This window comes from Leptodactylus fuscus, chromosome 6 (genome assembly GCF_031893055.1).
Source record: "Leptodactylus fuscus isolate aLepFus1 chromosome 6, aLepFus1.hap2, whole genome shotgun sequence".
Taxonomy (NCBI): Eukaryota; Metazoa; Chordata; class Amphibia; order Anura; family Leptodactylidae; genus Leptodactylus; species Leptodactylus fuscus.
This window is the reverse complement of record NC_134270.1, coordinates 176,598,589-176,611,887: the sequence shown is the minus strand read 5'-3', so window position 1 is coordinate 176,611,887 and position 13,299 is coordinate 176,598,589. Positions and strand designations below refer to the sequence as shown.

The following is a 13,299-nucleotide window of genomic DNA, read 5'->3' as shown; positions in this document are numbered from 1 at the left end:
TCCCCCCAGGGCTACTGAGTCCCCCAGGAGGATCGAAAGAGTCTAGAAGGAGACTGAAGACATCCACAAAGGAGTGTGGGATCCTTAAGAAAGCCTACGGGAGGTGATGGTTGGTATCAGACTATTCATTTTTGTCACTCCAAGGGGCTCCCAAAAATATAAACCCCAAAATATAAAAATAGCAACATAAGTTTCATCTGAAAAGAAACTGAGTGAACCTTGCAAATATTTAGAAAACAAATCTCAAGAGGTTCACCCAAGTCTACTCAAATTCGGCACTTAACTCGGCACAATTGCTCATCCGACTTCTTAACTCCCGGCCTTGGGTCTTAGAGATGTGCATCTTCATCTCAACTATGACTGGCTTAGATGACAATATCATCAAAATCAAAAATGTTATCAAAAATGTAATTTATCAAGGATAGCGATGACTTATTTATTGTACATGAAGAGTTGACTATAGTTTGTTAATAAAGTTGTATTATATCTCATATTGGCTATATTTTAGAAATGTTTTCCTTACATTACACGACATTCTTAGTATTCTCTCTCATTTACATTTTATTGTAGGTCTTAGTGACTGAAACCACGAAACTCAGAACATGGGGTGTAAAAATGTTTGTGTTTTGGTGAATTATTTGACCTTTATTCTGATACAGTCTCAGCTGTGGAGCCGTAAGTATAAAGATATCTCATCTATCACTGAGTACTTAGTATCTAGGACTGTCTGTGTTATCTGAAGAAGACAACCCCTGTCCATATGAACTATGAAGACATTTGGAGGTCATAAAGGGGCTCTCTCTCTCTCTCATTTGGAATCCCCCTTGGGTTCTAAGCTAGAACATTGGGAAGACCGGCTGTCTATGTCATATTACATTTGCAACATAAACCCCAAAGATTCCCTCTATGGTGAAATAATTTGGTTTAGTGACATCTAGAACTTTAATTTTCATCTATAAGTATTAGACCAATATACTAGATCTGTAGACCAAATACTAGTGATGTAAGTGGCACCTTGTGTGCAGAAAAGGAAAGATGACATCGGGAAATAGGAGGAAAGTTACTTCATAGGTGTGAGTGCAAATAAACTTAGGCTGGGACCCCACAGTGTTAAAATGTAGCATTTACACCACATGAGTCCCCAGCCTAAATTGGTTTTCCAGGCGTTGGGAGTATGGTGGTGGAATTTGATCTGAATCTAGGAATCTCACCTTATTGTCTGTGAGCCTTGAAGTAAGTACCCTTCTGGGGGGGAGGGGGGATACCAGCCAAGACAAAAAAAAAAAAAAAAAAAAAAAAACAAGGTTCTGTGATTCAAAGTATTTGAAGTCTTCTAAAATAACATTTGATAAATTCATTTATTTTTTATCAACAGCTGTGGAACTTGCTCTTACATATTTCATCCAATGTGAATGGTGCCTTTAGGGCATCGCTTCTAATCAAAACTATCAACGTTATATGAGGCATGCAAGGGTGAATCTAGACTCTCTGCAGGGGAACTATAGGGAGCTGTCCCCAGTGGTGTAAATATACTAGACAGATTTATGAATTTGTCATACAAACTTCATAAATTTGGAGGATTTCCAGAAGCAACACAACTGTCTCAATTACCATCCGATTAAAAGTGTTGACTATCATTATGAGACAGATATTGGTTGCACAAACCATATATATATATATATATATATATATATATATATATATATATATATATATATATATATATATTATGGGTAGAAGATGTGGACAAAAAAATCATGACTCACACACTGTAAGGAACAAATGTTCGGTTCACATATCATTACTAGGGTTGAGCCGATCTTGAGATTTCAGGATTGATTTTAAAATCCGATTTCCGAACATTTTCCAGGCGATCACGATCGTGAAATTTGCTCGATCCGATCTTTCCTGATCCCGATGGCTCAACCCTAGTCAATGCTTCTCTATGGGAAAAGTCACTTTTAGGATTGAACCGATCTTGAGATTTCAAAATACGATTTCCGGTCATTTTCCAGCTGATCCCGACCGTGAAATCTGCTCGATCGCCAATGTTTTCCAATCCCAATTGCTCAACCCTAATCATTAGGGCTCGTAGGATTTGCTTTGTCTATTACTTATGGGCATATATTTTAGGTTGCACGCTGTAACTGTGAGACAAGTCGCTGTGTATTTGCATGCCTTGCATAGTTTGTGGTGACTTGTTGCATTGTATGCTAGCGATGGTGTTCTCTGGATAGGAGGTAGCACAATGACTAATCCAAAATAAACAGAACCTGATTGTGCCCATTGGCTGTGCAGTGGTTGTGTTGTGGTTTTTTTTTTGGCTGCTCTAGACACATCCTTTGCACACTATGGTCTGATACCTCATCATGAGTGGTAAAGTCTAGCAGAATTGAACCGTGACAATGACTGAGTAGAGGTATCTGTTTGAGATGAGTGGGAAAGTTATGTGAATAGATTGACCGTTGTGTGTTGCCACAGGACCACCACTCGCACATCGTAGAAGTTTGCCGAGCCCTGAGAAGCCGATGTTAACTTATGTTGTGTTCTGAGCAACTGATGTTCGTTCTTGCAATGTCCGCGCTTTGTTCAGCCGATTGGTTGTGAAGCTCCCAAGACAACTCTTCTACTAAGTTTCAAAGTTTTTATTTTTAAACAGATCACTTCTGCCAACGGGTTCCTGGATATACAATATCTACCCTTTCCAATGTGAAGGTGCAGCAAGGTCTATGTCTTCATGTCCCATGTTCATTTACTGTGCCCAGCGATATACAGTTACCCATAAATACTACCGCCGTATGGTATAGAGGCTCCAAAAATGCTCCAGAGTTAATTGCATCTAAAAATAATAAGGGGAATAGAACAAATGGCCGCTTCTTTATGACCGGAGATGTGGCCAGAGGAGACTGCTCATATTATATAGAAGATCCAATACCTTCAGATACAGATCGATATTTCTTCAGGATTGTGGAGCCCATAAAATTCACTTTTCAAGATGTTGAACCAAATATCGTTGTAACCGGTGAGTGTAAAATGTTGGCGAGACCACCGCTGGTAATAGCAGTGATGGGCCCGATATCTATTCACAGAAGATATTTTAGTTCATCTGAGAAGAATCTTAAATCGTTCGATTTTGTTACAAACTAAACAATTTAGAATATTTGGGTTAAATCAGGTTTGTTACGACCCCGTGTCTATCTGCCCCCATGGATCAGTAGCTCATAGAACCGGCAATGACTTGAAGTAATGGTTTTCTGGATGATTGTATCAATCTCTCACATCGTTCTGGAAGAATGTTGTTCCATTCTTCCTCGTGGGCATTTGTTTCAGCAAAACTTTCTTAAAGAGGACCTTCCATGTTCTCCTGCACATGTGGTTTTATATACCACTAGAATTCAGCGCACTTTCGGCTGTCCCGTTATGTGCCCCAGGGCTGGAGATATTGGTTTCGTTACCGATATCTACCCACTGTCAGAAGGCCGTTCTTGACAGTCTAGCTCGGCTATGAGGAACTCCCCCCTGACAATACCTGTCCATAGTTTTGTACCGTCAGAGGCCGCGTTCCTTAATGCCCAGCGATGACGCTAATCTGAGTAGTAAGGAATAGAGATGAGCGAACAGTAAAATGTTTGAGGTTCGATATTCGTTTCGACTAGCCCTCGAATTGAATATCGAACCCTATTATAGTCTATGGGGGGAAAATGCTCGTTTCAGGGGTAGGCAACTTTTGATCAAATTATACTTACCAAGTCGACGAGTGAGGGTCGGGCTGGATCCTCCGAGAAGTCTTCTCCGTGCAGTGTCCCCGCGGCGTCTTCCGGCTCTTCATTCACTCTGCCAGGCACTACAAGCGGACATGCGCAGTCGGCTCTGCCCAGGCCCGATGCCTGGCAGAGTGAATGAAGAGCCGGAAGACTCAGCGGGGAAGCTGCACGGAGAAGACTTCTAAAGGTAGGAGAAGAACCAGCGTTGATTGGCCGACTGTATAGCATTCGGCCAATCAATACTGGTTCTGCATCAAACTTTTCCATTTGAACAGCGAGTGGTACTCGATCGAGTATGAGTATTTCGAATACCGTAGTATTCGATCGAATACCTACTCGATCGAGTACTACTCACTCATCTGTAGTAAGGAACACCCCCAGTACAGAGCTATGGATGAGTACAATCGGGGGGCGTACCTCACTGCCCAGCTAGACTGTCAGGAACGCCCTTCTGACAGCAGGCAGAGATTGATAGGTTATGGACTCTAGATTTTAAGGACACGTTGATCCAGGGTTTTTATACTGACTGCCATATTGGAGTTGGGAAGGAATTTTTTTTCCCTGAAATGGGGCCTCATGGGTTTTTTTGCCTTCCCCTGGATGAACACTGTAGGGATTGTAGGGTTATAGGTTGGACTTGATGGACTCATGTCTTTATCCAACCTCATCTACTATGTAACTATGATAACGGCACCAATATCTCCATCCCTGGGGCACATAACAGAAAAGCCAATAATGAGCTACGGGAGTATTAAAAAAAAAAACAGCTTGTGTCCGAGGACATGAAAGGTCTTCTTTAAGGTGCAGCCACAGCATTTTCACTTGGGTTGATCCTGGACTGTATCTAGCCCATTACAACACCTTTATACTTTTTGTTAGCTATTCTTCTGTTTGCACCTGTTTTATCCAAATTTTAGCAGTTACATAGCCTCATATCTGAATATTTTGAATATTTTGCAATACAAAGGAGTTCATTGTCGACGACCAAAGACCTGTCATTACAAAACAGACTCAAACCATGTCCCCTCCACTGCTAAGCTTGACCGTTGTATTAGGTGTTTGTACCAGTGTGCTGGGTTTGGTTTTTGGTCAAAGACCAACATGGCATTGTGCATTATAGTCAAACATCTCCATAGTCAGGACGTTACATTGTCTAGGTTGTGAGCACCAATGCACATGGACTCCCTTTCTAACAATCCTGTATTTGTCATATATGCAATCAATGACAATGATTCAGGGAAAGAAACCATTTATGGAAATGGTCCTGGGCTCAGTTTGAAAGTTTTGGTTTTTTCTAAAAAACAGTACAATGCAAATTTTCAAACAATTCTCTCATTTTATAGAACTCACAGATAAACCTACAATCTCTTCTCCAAGGCTGGTGGAAGGGAAGGAGGTGACGTTGACCTGTATGAGCCCTGGAAGATGTCAGAATATAAAACCTCGTATTTCATGGGATGGAAAGATGAGCGGAATGAGAAAGAAGACCTATAACAAAACCTATGAAGATGGCAGCCAAACCTTCCATTCCAGTATCAAATTCATACCAAGGATGTCCGACCACAGGTCTTCAATATCCTGTAGAGCGACTTTCAACCGAAACGTGACCACAGTGGCAAAGCAAATCTTGAATGTTGAATGTAAGTCAAACTCATGTTTCTGAATGTCTTGTAAGAAAGTGTTCCCACACGTGATGCTCCCTGGTGCAGTAACCTACCTTCCGGGATGATGTGGGCTGGACAGAAATGTCATAACACTGTTATTGTATTGCTTTCTGTGTGGAGATCTCCAGTAGAGATGAGCAAATTTTTCAAAAATTCAATTTGCCCAATTCATGAAATTTTCCATAATGGTTTTCCATAATGAACCAAGCTATCATGGTGGTCATTTCCAGCTGGCCGTGGGCTCCGTACCCTATGCCACTGCTGAGTGGCCCCCCTCAGGATCTTGGGACCCTGGTACTTGCCCGAGTATGCCGGCCCTGTGAGCACTTCCAATCTCATCGCAGGGCTGTGTCTAGGGGATACGTAGCATGGTGAAACCCCTTGGATGCATTCAAGGGTTTAAAAACCCCAATCAGAGCTGTGCAATTCATTACCACGAAGTGTAAGGAAATCTGGATTTGATGCAAATCAAATCTTTTCTGAAATTCAGATGGAATTCCACTTTAGCAGCTTCGATTTGCTCGTCTCTAATCTTCAGTAATTGTCATATTGTATCAGATTTGATTTAAATAAACATTTTTTTTGTGTATTTTCCCGCAGATTCCCCATTTATGGATATCAACATTGAAGGTAAATCATTACCAATGGGATGTATTAAAATTAGTAAAGTTGTCCAGTCTCCCATGAAACCATTTCAACAGAACATTGCAACATGTTAGCAAAAACCTTGTTAGGCTGCAATTCACAACACAGCCACTGGATGGCCACATATAGACACATTTTGGATAGACATCTCGTGACATAGTATCACAAAACATGTTGTAATTCAGATTGTAATTCATAGATTGTTCTCTTAGGTGCTGAGACTGATGATATCACTGATATCAATGACACCACCACTGTGACTGTGAAGGATGGGGACTCTATAACTCTGAAGTGCATTGTAGACAGTAACCCGAATGCTGCCATTACTTGGTATAAAGAAGACAAGATGGTTCAGCGGACTTCAAGTAACCAGACCCTTACACTCATTAACATTACCAATAGTGATGCCAGGATATTTCACTGTTCTGCAGAGAATGAACATGGCGGCACACACAGGATGGTTGTTATCATAGGTCTTCGTAAGTATAAAATATCCTTATAATGTGCGAGCTATCGCTTCTGGTTTATAGATACAGATCTAGCAGAGTTACGTTTGTCATTCAGTTGTTCCTTTCTATAGTAAGGCCTCGGGTCAGATACAATACACCCATAAACATGTAGAGACTAAACATTGGGTCACCCACAGAATGGTTGTTGTTGTACCTTGTAGCATTGAGATTTCAGGATCGATTTTAAAATCCAATTTCTGATCATTTTCCAGCCGATCCCGATCGCTCAACCCTAATTGTATATTATATATACAGTAGAGTTGAGCCAATCTTGAGATTACAAAATCCGATTTTTGATCATTTTCCAGCAGATTCCGATCGCGATCATGAAATTTGCTCATTCGCCAATTGGGATCCAATCTTTCCTGATCCCGATCACTCAACCATACACTCACCGGCCACTTTATTAGGTACACCATGCTAGTAACGGGTTGGACCCCCTTTTGCCTTCAGAACTGCCTCAATTCTTCGTGGCATAGATTCAACAAGGTGCTGGAAGCATTCCTCAGAGATTTTGGTCTATATTGACATGATGGCATCACACAGTTGCCGCAGATTTGTCGGCTGCACAGCCATGATGCGAATCTCCCGTTCCACCACATCCCAAAGATGCTCCTCTATTGGATTGAGATCTGGTGACTGTGGAGGCCATTGGAGTACAGTGAACTCATTGTCATGTTCAAGAAACCAGTCTGAGATGATTCCAGCTTTATGACATGGCATTGCATTATCCTGCTGAAAGTAGCCATCAGATGTTGGGTACATTGTGGTCATAAAGGGATGGACATGGTCAGCAACAATACTCAGGTAGGCTTTGGCGTTGCAACGATGCTCAATTGGTACCAAGGGGCCCAAAGAGTGCCAAGAAAATATTCCCCACACCATGACACCACCACCACCAGCCTGAACCGTTACCGATACAAGGCAGGATGGATCCATGCTTTCATGTTGTTGACGCCAAATTCTGACCCTACCATCCGAATGTCGCAGCAGAAATCGAGACTCATCAGACCAGGCAACGTTTTTCCAATCTTCAATTGTCCAATTTCGATGAGCTTGTGCAAATTGTAGCCTCAGTTTCCTGTTCTTAGCTGAAAGGAGTGGCACCCGGTGTGGTCTTCTGCTGCTGTAGCCCATCTGTAGCCTCAAAGTTGGACGTACTGTGCGGCGTTCAGAGATGCTCTTCTGGCTACCTTGGTTGTAACGGGTGGCTATTTGAGTCACTGTTGCCTTTCTATCAGCTCGAACCAGTCTGGCCATTCTCCTCTGACCTCTGGCATCAACAACGCATTTCCGCCCACAGAACTGCCGCTCACTGGATGTTTTTTCTTTTTCGGACCATTCTCTGTAAACCCTAGATATGGTTGTGCATGAAAATCCCAGTAGATCAGCAGTTTCTGAAATACTCAGACCAGCCCTTCTGGCACCAACAACCATGCCACGTTCAAAGGCACTCAAATCACCTTTCTTCCCCATACTGATGCTCGGTTTGAGCTGCAGGAGATTGTCTTGACCATGTCTACATGCCTAAATGCACTGAGTTGCCGCCATGTGATTGGCTGATTAGAAATTAAGTGTTAACGAGCAGTTGGACAGGTGTACCTAATAAAGTGGCCGGTGAGTGTAGTTTTAAGCTTTTTCTGCATCTCATTTAGAGTTTTTTGCAGGCTGAAAAAATCCTGCTTCAGAAATTAGGAAAAAATTTTGACACGTTTTGTTGCATGATGAGTTTTTTTTATTGCACTTTGTGTCGTAGTTTTTGCCACTTTCTTTTTTTTGCTCCAGCAAACTATATGGATCTGGAAACTTCCCTTTAAAAAAACACTCCTGGTTTTTGGTATGTTTTTTAGAAAAAAAAAAAAAACACACATCAAAAACAGCTGCAAAAAATCGTATCACAATCATTCCACCTCCCATTGATTTCAATGGGTTTTTGCAGGTGGAATTCGCCTAAAGTTAGGTCATGCCATTTTCAAACTGCTGGTCACACCAGTGGAGGGTGCTGGAACTCGCTCATCAGCATCTGCTTAGGGGACATGTTGGGGTTGAAAAAACTCCTGGAACCTCCGCTAACCTGCTGACTGAAGGGGTCATTGCCCTCAAGACAAAGAAGAAAAGAAAAAAACCCCAGCACCGAGCCGTTCCTTGTGTAATACCTTTGGTATATGTAATGAAATGGAAATAAAAAAGGTATGGAAAAAACAATACAGGTGTCCGCTCACCTGGCTAGGTTGTGTAGGACACAACAACCTATAATCGTAGCAATCAGAGAACCAGTGTGTTACTGGCAGGCAGCCGCTGATGGCAGTCACGTAGACGTCAGGACAACAACCAAAATATAGGACCAGCCTCGCGGAGAAAGGCAGAAAATCAGCGCTCACCCGGTTTGGAATAGGAAAGGTAACTTTATTTGGCACCACGCGTTCCGGGCAACAAGCCCTTTTTCAAGTGCAATACAAATCCCACCACTGTGGACAGGTTGCTTGACCTGTCCACAGTGGTGGGATTTGTATTGCACTTGAAAAAGGGCTTGTTGCCCGGAACGCGTGGTGCCAAATAAAGTTGCCTTTCCTATTCCAAACCGGGTGAGCGCTGATTTTCTGCCTTTCTCCGCGAGGCTGGTCCTATATTTTGGTTATTGCCCTCAAGACAACTCTGTGTGCTCTTCACTGTATAACTAGCACAGCATGCAATGGCTATCACTGGTATTACAGCACAATCCCATTCATTTCAATTGATCTTCGTTACAAAATAACAATGTGACTGGTGGACTGGACATCACTGTCATAAAAAAAAAAAAGTTGCCTTAATCTGAATGGTTTCTACAACAAACCCTCTCATGATAGACATGGGTGATCCTCATAAGATATCCGCATGGTTCACCCACCAGTTTTTAGTTTTGGTCAATCACAGAAGTGCGATTATATACCGTTTTTTTTCAGAGTACAATAAGTGGTGGCTCAGGGGACACTTGCCTCGAAGTATAACGATGGCAGTGCACCCCATGTGACTACTGAGGCCCAATAAAAAGCCTCCACAGTCTGCCGAGACTCGTGACATCACCAAGGAGGCTGGAAAGCAACTGAAGAGGTCCACGACAGAGCATTTCCCCTTGGCCTCTGCTTATTACAATCTGGGATCCGAAGAGAACCCGGAATATAACTGTAATTCATAGATGGTAAACCTCCAAAATTTAGAATTTTGTAAAATTCTTGCAAAATTTAGAAAATTTTGTAAAATTTTTGGAAAAATTCAGAATAAACTAGGATGATGATGAACCTGTTCACTCATCAGCATGTCCTGCAAAGTTCAGTTGTCTTGTCAACACCATATGAACCCCAATCATGTATGGGAATAGTATGTATAGTACAAAGAGTCCAGTTTACAAGTCCTTGGATGTGATTTTGGTTGATGGCTTCTTGTTAAGGGTCACATTATAATCTATTGTATATGTGTCTATTCACACACAGATGAACTTTCCGTTACAAACTATTACACAGATCTCATCCTTTTAGCAACACTTGGACCGATCAGTCTCCTGACGCTTGTATTGCTTGTGTATGCTTGTTGGAGGTAGTGTATATACTATAGACTACTGAGAATTCTTACCTATTCTACATCTCTGTCTGTCCTATCAGAACTACTTTATGTTTCCATTCGCCCTATTGGGGCATTTGGATTTTGGGAATCTCATACATGGGACTGGAGTCCAGCTGCATAGGACATCACTTAATATGGAGAACCCAACAGCTACAGTCCATCATAGATATAATTTCAATGGACAAGGTGTAATACTCATTTACTCCACTGGTGGCACTGCAGGCAATGCTTGCTTTCAGCTTACATCTAGTGGTTGTTGGACTATTTAAAATAGATTTTTTTTTTTTTTTATCTTTTTTTATCTTTTTATTTTTATTTTATTTATTTTTTTAAATTGCTGATTGAAATTTAATAATAATTGTGACACATTTTCTGTTTCTATAGAGCAAGACAGAAGAAGAAACCGCCAAGCACTGAGGTATGTGAGATTCATGTGTTTCGGAAGAGCCCTAATGCTTTGCCAGGGATACTTTAATATTATTTTTCCCAATGTGAAACCTCTTTGAGATGAACAAAAATTTGTGTCAAACTGGTCTGCACTGTATCATTAATAGGTGTAAGCTGATGGCCGGCCAGATAATGGAGGGGGTGTACATCTCACTCAGACTACTAAGGTGGGGGAGATGAGAAAACTCCAGAAAGAACATTTCTCAGCAGATAACTATTGTCTGCTGAGGGTTATTTCAAAGTTCCAGTTACTGGGCTGGATTTTTAGGAATAGCAGGTAGGTTGGTAGTGGGACCTGTCATTCCACCCCCCTCCAGTCCACACTTTGGGGATGTTTCGGCAGCGACTCAGCTGTAGAGAGTCTCCTCGTCAAGGAGGCTTAAGAAGTTGCTCCAGCAGTAACACTTTGGCAGAGTTTGGCTGGAGAGCAAACAGAGAGGTCATATTTTTGGAGCCGTGTCCTGAATGATTCTACTGGCTTTTGATTTCTGTTATTCTAGGTGAGGTAACCTATTCTATGTTCAGTTACAGCCTAGCCGGGCAGGGAGTTATTTTTGTATTGTTTCCTTTGTTGCTGCACTATAGAGATGAGCGAGTAGTGTTCGATCGAGTAGGTGTTCGATCGAATACTATGGTATTCGAAATACTCGTACTCGATCGAACACCACTAGCTGTTCGAAGTTTAAGGTTCGATGCAGAACCAGCGTTGATTGGCAGAATGCTATACATTCTGCCAATCAACGCTGGTTCTTCTCTTACCTAGGTAGAGCATGCACAGTCAGCTCTGCTCAGGCGTCGGGCCAGGCAGAGACAACTGCGCATGCACAGTCGGCTCTGCCTAGGCCCCGATGCTTAGGCAGAGTGAATTCCACCCGGAAGAGGACGCAGGGACCCTGCGCCGGGAGAAGACTTCAAGGAGAATCCAGCCCGACCGTCACTCGTGGACTTGGTAAGTATAATGTTATCGAATTTTGCCTACCCCTGAAACGAGCATTTCCCCCCATAGACTATAATGGGGTTCGAAATCCGTTCGAACAGTCGAACAGTGTGCGACTATTCGAATCGGATTTCGAACCTCGGACATTTTAGTGTTCGCTCATCTCTACTGCACTACCTTTTGTGAGTGAAAATAGAACTCTACTTTTGTTTTGGACTAAACAAACTGGACTTGTTTGTCTATGCCACCCCACCTAGCAACCCCAGACCCTGAGATAGGGTTGAGCCGATCTTGGGATTTCAGGATCAATTTTAAAATCCGATTTCCGATTATTTTCCTCCCGATCACGATCGTGAAATTTACTCGATCACTGATCGGGATCCGATCCCGATCGCTCAACCCTAGTCAGTTCTTTTCTATGGGAAAAGTCACTTTTTGGGTTGAACCGATCTTGAAATTTCAAAATCCTATTTTCGATCATTTTACAGTTGATCCCGATCGTGAAATTTGCTTGATTGCTGATCGAGATCCAATTTTTTTCAGAATCCTAATCATTAAACTAAAATCTGGCCCTGGAAATCTGGTCTCGATAAAGGGATGGACATTTCATATAGTTAGTGGAGAGGTTTCCCTGTAGGTTTATTTCCAGCACTTTACATTCTTAACTCCAAAATATAAGAGTTTTCTATTTCAAAAATTTTCCAGTTTCAACAAATTCTTCTCTGAGTAAATTTGCAACATTTTTTTTTTTTTTTTATTCTCTGCAGACTGAATCCCCGTATACTGAACTAAAGAGGTCAGAAATGTCCAGCATATATGCTCAGCTGAAGGTAACTATGATGAGTCCTAGTATTGGAGTACATGGACTATAGTTAGTAGAATTTGGCTAGGTTCATACATAGGATTCCACCCCCATAGCCATGGCCAAATCCATAGCCATGGCCAAATCCATAGCCATGGTAAATTCCATCCTGATTCTGCCTTCCATTGCTTTTGGGAGGTAGAGATCGCAGAAGGATGCAGAAAAAAAATCAGCGTCATGTTAGATCTTACGGCATATTCTTCGATTCTCCATTCAACTGGTCAGAAGAAAGCTGCAACGGAATGTCAATGTCCTGAAATGGCATTACATCATGGCAATCCTATGGGTGACTAGAACAGTGGAGAATGAAGAGGAGTGTGGACCTAGCCTTAGAGATGGTAGAAGGTGAGTCCTAGCTGCACTTCTGGTCGGCTCAGTCCAACCTTACACTCTGGTTGTTCAGGATATACGGCCAAGTTTTTGGGGAGATTCAGAAGCCAAAATGCTACAAAAACTCTCATCTTATTCCTCCAAAATGTCCAACATTTGACCTGCACATTTTCTTTTGGTATTTCTTCATATATCAGTGATTGTACATTGTTCTATCCTACAGCCTGAGAACCTGTCAGACCCCGCTGTTGTAGGATCAGATGAAGATCCATCTCATGATTACGAAAATGTCCAAAGGCGAATTTATTAATAAAATAAAACCATCTGTGATAACCCTGAGGTCCATTGCTTTACTCTTTGTTTTTGCTTTATCACGTGGGACATTCCCGGCTTGTTGCCATGTCCCAAGGAAAACCTATAATGCTACTAAATTTAGGCCAAAGACCACACAGAATGTTCTTTACGCACAGAGAGTGACAAAGGAACAATGTTTCTTGAGACAGTTGTTATTATGTTTTGTACAAGGTTTATAAGAAAAATC

At 41.9% G+C, this 13,299-nt stretch overlaps 1 protein-coding gene across 1 annotated transcript; it reads left to right on the top strand.

The window, feature by feature from the left end:
- The first annotated feature begins 602 nt into the window (after positions 1 to 602).
- On the top strand, positions 603 to 13,068 carry LOC142210172 (sialic acid-binding Ig-like lectin 14). The gene is made up of 8 exons (XM_075279197.1): positions 603 to 675; positions 2,660 to 3,022; positions 5,108 to 5,404; positions 6,029 to 6,058; positions 6,286 to 6,556; positions 10,567 to 10,600; positions 12,334 to 12,396; positions 12,982 to 13,068. Exons 1-8 carry the CDS (start codon positions 603 to 605, stop codon positions 13,066 to 13,068), a joined length of 1,218 nt encoding a protein of 405 aa, XP_075135298.1.
- Positions 13,069 to 13,299: the final 231 nt, after the last annotated feature.

Excerpts from the sequence above, each read along its gene's own strand:
- LOC142210172 (XM_075279197.1), top strand. The coding sequence starts at position 603 with ATGGGGTGTAAAAATGTTTGTGTTTTGGTGAATTATTTGACCTTTATT. Across the intron at positions 3,023-5,107 it reads ACCAAATATCGTTGTAACCG|AACTCACAGATAAACCTACA; the intron begins GTGAGTGTAAAA and ends CTCATTTTATAG. Across the intron at positions 6,557-10,566 it reads GTTATCATAGGTCTTCGTAA|AGCAAGACAGAAGAAGAAAC; the intron begins GTATAAAATATC and ends CTGTTTCTATAG.